The following is an 11,108-nucleotide window of genomic DNA, read 5'->3' on the forward strand; positions in this document are numbered from 1 at the left end:
CGGCGGCCGAAAGATGGCCCGAGCCTGGTGGGGGGGGCCGAAAGACGGAACAATGTGGGCGCCCGCTGCCCCAACGAAAAGCCCGGTGGAACAGCTCCGTCTTACAGGCCCTGCAGAATTTGCAATAGATCCCACAGGGCCCTGGTCTCAATTGGTAGCTTGTTCCACCAGGCTGGGGTCAGGGCTGAAAAGGGCCTGGCCTTAGTTGAGGTTAGTTGGCTGTTCATCGGGCCAGGGATAACCAGAAAGTGTCGGCCCCAGAGGTCATTTCGGGGGGGATCGCAGTTCCCCTGGGTGAGGTACGGGGGTGGGGCACATGACGAAGCCCCGCCCCCTGCTTCCGGCACTCATTCAGCCAGGAGGAGGCAGGAGAAGAGGGAGGGTCCCTAGCTCTTTTTCTACGAAACGACCCCTGGTCGGTCCATTGAGCGCAAGGCTCTGTAGGGCACATATGGGGAGAGATTCTTCTGTTTATGATTCTTCTGTCACCGCTACAAATGTAGAGGCGTTTGCAGTGGCATTGGAGCATCCACACAGTAGCTTTTCCCACACCTTCCTTGTCCCAGCCCACCCTTGGCTGCCATTTTTTTTTAAAATCCTTCACTGGCACAGAAGGGGGGGGGAGAATGGCATTGACTATTTGTAATATGTTTTTAATATTGCAACTCTGCATAAACTGCAGATACATATATACTGTTACCAGTGCTCCCTCTAAGCTGTGGAGTCTTGTGAGCGAAAATTCTACTTTGCGAGTGAGCGATTCGGCCGCTGCATAAATCAGTTTGCTTTGGAGCCCTCCTTCCTGAGCGGAAACAAAAACGTGTGAGCCAGAGGCTAAAGAACTGTGAGCTAGCTCACACTAACTCAACTTAGAGGGAACACTGCCTGAGCCTATAATGTGGGAGGGGTGGGCTATAAGTCTAATGAGATAAATAAATAAATTGGGGGTCCGAGGGAAGGACAGTGGCAGTGATATGCATGGGGACCTGCAAGGATGCACACCTTCCGTACAGCCTGCAAAGGTGTTCGATCACACTGTGCTGCCGGGTTTGGGAAAGCTCGCAACAAAACAGAAGAAAACACGGACGGCGGCAGAGTGGCGGGACTGTCTTGTGTGCTTGCCCCGAGCAGCTCAGTCCAGTTTAGGCTTCTAGCTGGAGCAGAACCTCTGTGTGGAGGCAGACTCTGACCTAACTGAGGTGGTCGTCCCCTGTCCAGGTGGTATCCCTTCAGATTTTAGGTGCAGGCTTTTCAGTCCTGTACGTGTAGTTTGATGTGTGTAGCCAAACCGAGTGATAAAGCTGATGCCTAGCGCTGTACTGCTTTGGGACGGCTCAGGAAGGTTGGTATATTTGCGTGCTCCCCTCGCATGCTGAAAGCTAGCAGCTTAGCATTTACACCGGCTGGTGCCTGAATTCGTGCTTACGGCTGTCGCTTTGCCTGCGGAAGCCACTGCGCCTGCCGACTGAAACGCTGCCCAGGCAGGAAACGAAAATAGCGGCGCTGTTCAAAACCGCGGTTTGCCTGTCTGTTCAGAAACCTAGGCCGTGGTGTGGGTCCTAAACAGTAGTGAGCGCAAGACATGAACAGAGCCACACTATCTGGAAGAGACCTCTCCCCGGCATGCGGTTTTCCTCTGTGCGTGGCGCCTCTTTCATGGAGCAGTGCTAAAATTCGTGGTGCAGCGCTGACGTGTATGAGTTCTTGCCTGAAGTGGTCCGATCCCAGTAAAGTAGAATCTGTAACATATATGAATGGGGGGGGGGATGTCACATTAGTGAAAGGGGCCGACTCCACCCTCCACTAGCCCCATGTTTCTCAAATTGCAGGATGAAGTCCGGCTCCTACTTGAGCACAGGCTGGTTCACCATGGTCTTGGCGATGGAGATGTGCGAGCAGATCTTTGTCTTCGGCATGGTCAACGACAGCTATTGCAGGTATGGACATGAGGTGGTTAAATAAGTGACCTAAGCCAGGGACGGGGGAGTGGCTTCCAAACCATCACCTGGGTAGATGCAACTGCTCTGGTTGTTCCTAGGACGGGGGCAGGTCACACAGCAATTCTCGGCCTGCAGCCCTGTCACTTTTCCTGATGCCACTGGGCCAGTGTTGCATAGCGGTTGGAGTGTCACTGGGATCTGGGGTCCCAGGTTCGAAAGTCCATTCTCCAGTGGAAGTTTTCTGGGTGACCTTGGGCCAGTTGCTCTCAACTTAACCTGATTTCACAAGGTGGTTGTCCAGGGCTATTTTTGGGCAGGAACGCACAGGAACGGAGTTCCGGCTGGCTTCCAAGCCCAGCAGGAACTCATTAGCATAATAGGCCACACCCAACAGCAGAAACTCATTAGGATTGGCTACATTAGGGGTGTGTGGCCTAACATGCAAAGGAATTCCTGCTACAAAAAAGTCCTGGGTTTTGACAACAAACAAGGTAAACAGAATAACAAGCAAAAGGTGGGTGTGGCACACTTCTGGTAACATGGGGGTGTGGCCTAATGTGCTAATGAGCTTGCTGTCAGGGGTGTGGCCTAATATGCTAATGAGTTCCTGCTGTTGGGTGTGGCCTGTTATGCTAATGAGTTCCTGCTGGGCTTTTTCTACAAAAAAAGCCCTGGTTGTTGCGAGGGTAAAATGGAGGAGAGGAAAAGGATGTTGTAAAGCCAGTGCAGACTCTAATCTGGGAGAACCGGGTTTGATTCCCCACATTAGGCCGCACCCCCATGTTACCAGAAGTGTGGTTATCCAGCCACACCCACCTTTTGCTTGTTTTTCTGTTTACCTTGTTTGTTGTCCAAACCCAGGGCCTTTTTTTGTAGCAGGAACTCCTTTGCATGTTAGGCCACACACCCCAAATGTAGCCAATCCTAATGAGTTCCTGCTGTTGGGTGTGGCCTGTTATGCTAATAAGTTCCTGCTGGGCGTGGCCAACTCGGGAGCCAGCCGGAACTCCGTTCCTGTGCGTTCCTGCCCCAAAATAGCCCTGCCCTAAATCTATTTGGAGCAACTCTGGTAGCACTGGGGGAAGGTTCGGTTTGAAACATTCTAGGGAATATGTGCTTTCATTGGATCATTTCACCCCAGTTGCGCGTGGCCCATTTCCCAGTTTTTAAAAGAAGTTTAAACCCCTGCCAAAAGGGGTGTCTGATTCCGCCCTTTCTTTTTACTGTTTCTGGCAGAGACAAGACTCAGGCCCCTGTGCCTTACCACTACTTTGAGAAGGGCAAGCTGGACGAATGCCGGATGTACCTGGCCCACGAAAGAGCTCCACGCGGGGGGCACCGCTTCATCACCGAGAAGGCCGTCTTTTCTCGCTGGGCCAAGAAAAGGAACATTGTTTTCACTCACCCCTCGTGGCCAGGTGGCTAAGGGTGGGCTTCTGCCCCCCGGACTCTGTTGTGGCTTGAAACGCTGTGCCTGGTTTGCAGGTGGTGCCCTTGTGATAATTTCCTGGGGAGCCATGCCAAGTGAGTTGCCTACGTTGAAGGGCCCTCAAGAAGGGAGAGTGTGAAGAGGAAAAAGGAGCCTTTGGGGACAAAGCGGCCATCTTGGCAAGGCCTCTCCCTGGATCCACCCCCATTGACTGTTGTACTAGTACTGAATCAGGATTAATACCGTAATTCTGGGTTTTATAGAGACCTGTGCTGGCACATAGTGGGCCTCTGTGTTTTTAAACCTGTGTTCTTAGTTTTTCATTTTTTTTCTCCTATGGATTTGACCTCCCTGAATGTGAGGCAAGAGTTTATGCCTGTTCCCTTGCAGTTCTGCTTAGGAAAAATACTTTTTTTTAAAGGTCTGATAGGAAGCCTAGACTGCACAGACCTACTGCAGAATGAGTTGGTAGAGTCCGGAGGCGGTAGAGTAGACTGTACCACTTCAGGCCACACTTTCTGTCTATATACAGGAGTCTTCCCCCCCCCCATGGGTGAACATTCAGAAGTAATGACCTTCCCCTATAGTTTGAAGTGGTATAGCCCTCCATTTCAACTTACTACCACCTCCAGACCTGACCTCCACATGAGACCTTTCAACACAAAGCTTTCAGGCAGTTTGGGTGCTGAACGCCAGTGGTGGTTTTTTTCCCCCTTTGTGCTTGCTTGCGTTTCCATTTCGTGTCCTTTTCGTCTCGTTTCCCAGCGCCTTCTTAAATAGGATCAAAGGTGGTTTGAGAACTGATGAGGGAAAACACGGAAACATAACAAATGGTGTACAAGTAAGTGAGGAAGCGCAGAGGGGGGGAAAGACAGGGCATTTCTGCCCCAAACTGTGGGGAAAGCTCTCCTTGCAAAGTCCGACAGAAGTTTATCACTGCCTTGGTTTTCTTTGGGGGGTTAGGGAACATCCATTCCACGTAATGTTGTCCTCTAATGGCCTGCCTTCCAGTCTTTCCCCATCGCAACGACCAACATCTTTCCTGGTGCCCACAATGTTATTTTCGGAAGTTATTGGAGGCATGTGGAGTTCTTGCCCAGCAGGGCTTCTGACTGGCCATTGGAGATCTGGAAAGAAAAAAAAAGAATAATATAGGTTTTTTAAAACTATTCCGCAGCCTGAGGAAGGAGGCGGAAGGCCGGCCTGTGGAACGGAGCGCAGCAGAGGCTGTCTAGTCGCTCCTCGGGGCGGGAGGCAAGGCCGGCGTCGGGCAGGAGTAGGCGGCCTTAGGCTCTCTGGACCCAGCCCAGCCGGCGGGTTGCAGCCATTTTGTAGTTGCGCCCAACACCCTTTGTCAGGATTTCAAAGGTGCCCACAGACATCAAAAGGCCGAGGACCCCTGCTGTATTTCAAACTCGGTTTAGTAACAATCGTTCCAGAAAAGACATTGGCCAAGTGTGTCAGCAAGCCACCTGAATGGGAAGGTGCAAATTTTCAGAGGCCCCACCCGCATTGGCATCATTTTTCTCTCGTCATCCCCTTGCAGCTGCCAGTTGCCCCGTTGCACCTCCAGAGGGCTTTTTGAAGGCCTTTAAAATAAAAAAGTCAGAAATTACTATTGTGCTATAATGCGGTGACATTGTAACAGTCTATTACCACAGTCTTACTAGTTCCTCTGAATTCTGAGGTTTCATTTCTTTAAAAAGTTAAGTCTCTAAGCCTTTTTCAGAGTAGCTGGCAACTTTTTTAAAAACGGAAAGGTATTGCATAATAGTAACTAGGTAAAGGTAAAGTTTCCCTTGCTCGAAAGCCAGTCGAATCCGACTCTAGGGTTGCGGTGCTCATCTCCGTTTCAAAGCCGAAGAGCCAGCGCTGTCCGAAGACGTTTCCATGGTCATGTGGCCGGCATGACTAAACACCGAGGCGCACGGAACACTGTTACCTTCCCACCAAAGCGGTCCCTATTTATCTACTTGCAATTTCTTGCTTTCAAACTGCTAGGTTGGCAGGAGCTGGAACTAGAGACGGGAGCCTCCTCCGTCATGCGGCACACTCGGGTCTCGAACTGCTGAACTACCGACCTTCCACAGCCTGCAGTTCAGCGTCTTAACCACTTGAGCCACCGCAGCTCCTTAATAGTAACTACCAGTGCTTTTTTTGTAGAAAAAGCCCAGCAGGAACTCATTAGCATAATAGGCCACACCCTACAGCAGAAATCTATTAGCCTATTAGGCCACACCCCTGATAGTGCATCTCATTAGCATATTAGGCCACCCCCCCATGCCTTCCCTTGGCTTGCCCGGGCTCCCTCAGCCGCAGGGTTCCCTTGGACAGGCCAGGGAAGGCACGTGGAGGCCTTTAAATGCCTCCCTGATCCTTCCAGGGCCCACCCAGCCCGCCCGCCAGGGGGGTCGCTCTCCTGGCCTTCCCTCTGTAGCCACACATGCAGAGGTTTTGCCTGTAGTGGGTATGGCCAACTCTGAAGCCAGCCGGAACTCCGTTCCTGTGGGTTCCTGCCCAAAAATAGCCCTGGTAACTACTGATTTCTTTAAAAGCCTTTCAGGGGCGGGGGGCCTGTCTGAGGAAAGTGTGCCCAGAAAGCTCTCGTGGATGCTCTGTTGCCCATGCAAATGCCTCTCTCTCTGCAGCAGTGAGTACAGCAGAGATGGCAGGGCCTCTTCGGGTTTCTTCACGCTCATCCCCTCCTTTGCTTGCTTGCTTGCTTATTTCCTTGGGGACAGCGGGGCCTCTCTATCTAACCTTCCCTGAAACCTCCACCCTCCAAATGTCAGCTGAGATCTCAAGATGTCCGTGTTCAAGGTCTCCTGCTTTTTCCTCTTTTAAGTTGAGGTGTGGGTGCTTTTAAAAAGCCCCCTCTCCTGGCTTTCTCTCCCCATTTTCAGATTTTTATGCAAACTTGGGCATTCCCTCCCGGGGGGGGGGACCCTTTTCTGTACATGGCCCCTCTTCTGTGGATTTTTTCATCTGCATTTTTGGGCCATGTTCAGAACTAGATGCAATGATGTTTTAGTGGATTTGTTAGCTGCCTTAGGCCTGTGGGAGAAAAAGTGGATTATAAATGTGCTAAAATAAAAATAATCTCTGGAGCATGCTGAAGAACTAGAAGAGGGCAAGAAACCTCCCTTACTGGTCCGGACTTGTAGCTGCCATGCTGTGTGCTGCCTTAAAAGCCATGTTCACACATACAGGAGACCATGGTGGTAGATGGGGTTTCGACACACTGAATTTTTACTTTTCTCCCTTTCTCACAATACAAGAACTCGTGGGCACTCCATGAAATTGCTGAACGGTCGGGTTAGAACGGATAAAAGGAAGTACTTCTTCACCCAAAGAGTGATTCACACATGGAATTCACTGCCACAGGAAGTGGCGGCGGCTACAAGCACGGACGGCTTCAAAAGGGAATTAGATAAGCATATGGAGCAGAGGTCCATCAGTGGCTATTAGCCACAAGGTATAGATAGGGACTCTGGGGCAAGTGATGCTCCGTCATCTTGGTGCTTGGGGGGGGGGTCAACAGTGGGAGGGCTCCTAGTGTCCTGGCCCCACTGGTGGACCTCCTGATGGCACTGGTATTTCTGGCCACTGTGTGACACAGAGTGTTGGACTGGATGGGCCTTTGGCCTGATCCAACATTGGCATCTCTTATGTTCTTATGTTCTTAACTGCAAGTGTTGGATCCCAGTTTTGAAGTCATTTCATATGGAAAACACACACACACACAGAGAGAGAAGACTGCTGGGAGAAGGTTGTACCCCCCTCTTCATTTGCCGCATCAGCTTTCTGTTTGCATATCATTTTTAGCATGAGAGGTTCTGGGGTGGGGGGCTAATTCAGGAACCCAGCTGGCAAGACACATTGGTTTAAAAAGCTCTTTACCTCAGCCATTCCACCATACAGAACAATGCAACAAAACCAGCATAGGTAGCACATCAAAATGGCGGTCAGAGGTCATTTCGGGGGGGATTGCGGGGGATCGCAGTTCCTCCGGGTTAGGTACGGGGGGCGGGGCACATGACGAAGCCCCGCCCCCTGCTTCCGGCCGCCCCGCTTCCGGCCCTCATTCAGCCAGGAGGAGGCAGGAGAAGAGGGAGGGTAAGTTGCTTCCTCCCTGCCTCTCCCCACCCCTGCCTGCCTGGGGCCAGGGAGGGCCTTCGCGGGGCTTCCTTGCACTCCCGCCGGCCTTGCAGGTCCACCGCCGGGCCCCTCATGGGGCTCGGCAGTGGAGCTGCAAGGCCGGTGGTGGCGGCCGGGACCGTTGGGGGCGGTGTGTGTGGCCTTATGACACATTTCCGGTGATGTCAGGGGGTGTGGCCTTATGGCACACTTCCGGTGATGTCAGGGGGTGTGGCATATGCTAATGAGTTATGCTAATGAGTTCCCATAGCTCTTTTTCTACGAAACGACCCCTGATGGCGGTGAACAGGAAATGCAACAGATGGTCTCTCTTTTGTTCAGTTCAACAACTGGCTCTTGCTTGTAACACTTTGGGTGCGGTCAGACGGCGTGCTGGGAGTGGTTTAAATTGCTCTGGCCCTGATGCAGTCTTTTTTAACCTGGAGAATCGCGATCACATTCACCTCCTTGCTCCGGATCACTGCGCTGTTGTTTTTCTCTCTCTCTCTCATTTTGGGCATGCACACAGGCAGCCATCTGTGGAACTAAAAGTTTCGCGTCTGTGCAGAACAGCGATTTCCTCTTCAACCCGACTGCTGTAATGCTTCCCTTTAAACTTTAAAGGAGCACTTCCCTTTAAACGTTTACCGCCGAAAATGGCCTTTGTGAGATCCCAAACTTATTTAAAGGCTAAAACTAGGCACCATTTAAACATTGTTTTTAATAACCCTGTGGCAGACCTTCGCCTATGCGCACACCGCCAACGCTTTTTTTAAAATGGTGGGCAAAAAGCGGAAGCCTCGGGCAGCTTTCAAGCAGGGAGGGGGTTTAAACCGGAAGTGGCTTGACACCGGAGGCGCGATCACATGGGGAAAATGCAGCTGGAACTGGAGAATTAGGAAAATATTACTTGGGGACCTGGTATCAAAATACTCCGGGTTAAAACTGTTTTGAGCCGGAAAGCGACGGCTGGGGACGGGAGGCAGATGTTGACCGTGTGATTGCGCAGATAAAATCCATTTCTGAGGTGGGCCGGAAGCAGACTAAATGGCCCATCTGAATGCACCCTTTGTGATGAATTAAGGCCCATTTCTCAAGCCCACTAAGGTGCAGGGTTCTTCTCATCCACTTCTCTTTCAAATGGATTCCGTTCCAGCAAACTAGACAACATAGTATGTCCAAACTGCATTCTGCAGCTGGGAACCTGTAGCTGTTAAGGTGATAAGAGCCCAGAAATGGTTATCAAACTCCAGCAACCCGCTGCTTCCTCTCCTGCTTGCTTTGTACATTGTATATTGCTTGTACATTGATTCTGCTCCTACAGGGCTAAACCAGCTAGTACCGGGGGGGTGAGCCACAGAAGCATTAGAAAAACCTGATCTTCTGCTGGCAGTCCTCAGCATCCAACACCCCATTCTCATGCATGTGTGAACCCAGACTTAATTAGAGTCGGCTTGAATGGCTCATCTTAGTCCAGTCTTATCAAACCGGTCATTCTCCACGGTCTTGAGCAGAGAGGTTTCCTTGCTCTGTGACATGCCAGGGCTGGATCCTGTGCCTTTATCCATGATACCACCAAACTATGAACCCTTCTACTATTTCCCCCTTCCTCATCTTCATACCCTTTCAATGTAAAAAAAAACGACAAAAATTACCAAGTTCTTGAAAGCGCATGATGCTTCAGTGCTATTAGCACATGTAAAAGCGGTTTCCTTCTGTGTTGCCTTGTGAACGTGGCCTCAGATATCTAGACCTGGCTAAAGCTCTTGCTTGCCAAGAGGACAGAGGCTCTGATTCCTCCTGGCAGGTGGAGGGGTTGTGGTTTTCTTGTTTATGCCGAAGGATGCAAGGAGTCTTGACTGGCGACAATAGGTAAGAGGAAGTATTGAATAAACCGGGGTTTGAAAGTGAAGAGCGACAACAGCCCAAATCTGGAAATGGAGAAAAAAGGAAGGTAATTTTACACTGTCTCGAAATGTAGTTTGTATGTGGATATTGGCATATAACTTGCATGTAATTTGCATAGGGTTTTAAATGTGAACACTTGAGCAACTGGGTTTTTCATAAGATAGGCAAAAGCCCTAATGGGCATTTGTCAGATATTCAGATGGACTATTTATATGCATGGTTTTGGGGCTGTTGTAAAAGACAGCCGAGTCCTTATGACTAATGATATGCCAATAAAGGTCTATGAATGAATGAATGACAGCCGAGACCAGGGCTCCCCATAGACATCTTTCCTGGCATCCACTAAATGTTTTTAGAAAGTGCATAGGACTGGGTAGGGCTTTTGCCCAGCAAGACTTCTGATTGGCTATTGGAAATTTGATTGACTGTGCAGATTTTTATAAAAGGTTGCTACCTGGCCCCACTTGCTTCCTAAAAACACTTGGTGGGCGCCCGAAAAGGTGTCGGCTGGATCAATCTTTGTTGGTAAACCAGGACTTCTAGTCCCTTAATCAAATTTGCATATGAGTTAAGATGAGTGCATATGAGTTAAGACGCTGAACTGCAGACCGGAAGGTTGGTAGTTCAGCAGTTTGAGACCCGAGTACCGCATGACAGAGTGAGCTCCCGTCTCTGGTCCCAACTCCTGCCACCCTAGCAGTTCGAAAGCAAACAATCGCAAGTAGATAAATAGGTACCGCTTTGGTGGGAAAGTAACAGCGTTCCATGTGCCTCGGCGTCTAGTCGTGCCGGCCACATGACCACGGAAACATCTTCGGACAGCGCTGGCTCTTCAGCTTGGAAACGGAGATGAGGCAACCCTAGAGTCTGACTTGACTGGCTTTCGAGCAAGGGAAACTTCACTTCACTTTACTAATAGTTCAAAAGGAAAAAAGTTTGCTTTCTTTGCTTCCAGTTGATGAAACCTAGCGTGGTGTGGCAGGCATCGTTTTAGAAGAGGCTTTCCTGCATGTGTAAGAAGGAAATGTCTCTTGTGAAATGGAGCTTAACCTTCTACAGTTTTTATAATAGACTGTGTTTAAAAAATAATGTGCTGTAATATGCTGTAATATGCGGTATTCCGTTATTATTTATGCTGTGTTCCTCACTGAGACTCAAGGTGAAATATTGAGATGGGGGGGCAACCTTATAGTTGATCGGAAGGTGTTTTATTCAGTTACTGGTAAAAAGGGGTCTGCTTTGGTGAAGAGAACTGAGCTGGGTAAGACCGATTTTGTGTTTCAATTTTATTAAATTTATGCCCTGTCTTATTCCCTGGAGTGTTTCAGGCAGCTTACAGAAAATGAAAACAGTTGGTTCTACTCTCATATCCATAAATTAGATTAAGAGTTAGCATAGCTTTTTCGGGAAAGAATGCAATAATATCACAAGCTCCATAATGCAAAGACATTAATGTCCAGTGAAAATACGTTGTTGTTCAGTCGCACAGTCGGGCCCGACTCTTCACGACCCCATGGACAACATCACGCCAGGCCCTACACATCTCTAAATCCTTGTCTCAATAAAAATGTTACAAATTGCGGCACTTAGAAAAAGAGAGCCACAGCTACAATGGACCTTCTACACCCCACTCACCCCCCCCCCAATTATTTTTACCTCCCAGATAAAATGGACCCCTACATTTGCCTCCTCTG

General features: G+C 49.8%; 1 protein-coding gene across 6 annotated transcripts in view; it reads left to right on the plus strand.

Moving 5' to 3' along the window:
* ST6GALNAC4 (ST6 (alpha-N-acetyl-neuraminyl-2,3-beta-galactosyl-1,3)-N-acetylgalactosaminide alpha-2,6-sialyltransferase 4) overlaps window positions 1-4,464 on the plus strand; it is a 31,009-nt gene extending 26,545 nt beyond the window's left edge. For all 6 annotated transcript variants that reach the window (XM_015405764.1, XM_015405755.1, XM_015405771.1 and 3 more), the window contains 2 exons: window positions 1,830-1,937; window positions 3,177-4,464. In XM_015405764.1, coding sequence (XP_015261250.1) covers window positions 1,830-1,937; window positions 3,177-3,366 — 298 coding nt within the window. In that variant the 3' untranslated portion in view covers window positions 3,367-4,464. The remainder of the gene's footprint in view (window positions 1-1,829; window positions 1,938-3,176) is intronic.
* Window positions 4,465-11,108: the final 6,644 nt, after the last annotated feature.

Source organism: Gekko japonicus, unplaced genomic scaffold, assembly GCF_001447785.1.
Source record: "Gekko japonicus isolate JY-2015 unplaced genomic scaffold, Gekko_japonicus_V1.1 scaffold1491, whole genome shotgun sequence".
Classification (NCBI taxonomy): domain Eukaryota; kingdom Metazoa; phylum Chordata; class Lepidosauria; order Squamata; family Gekkonidae; genus Gekko; species Gekko japonicus.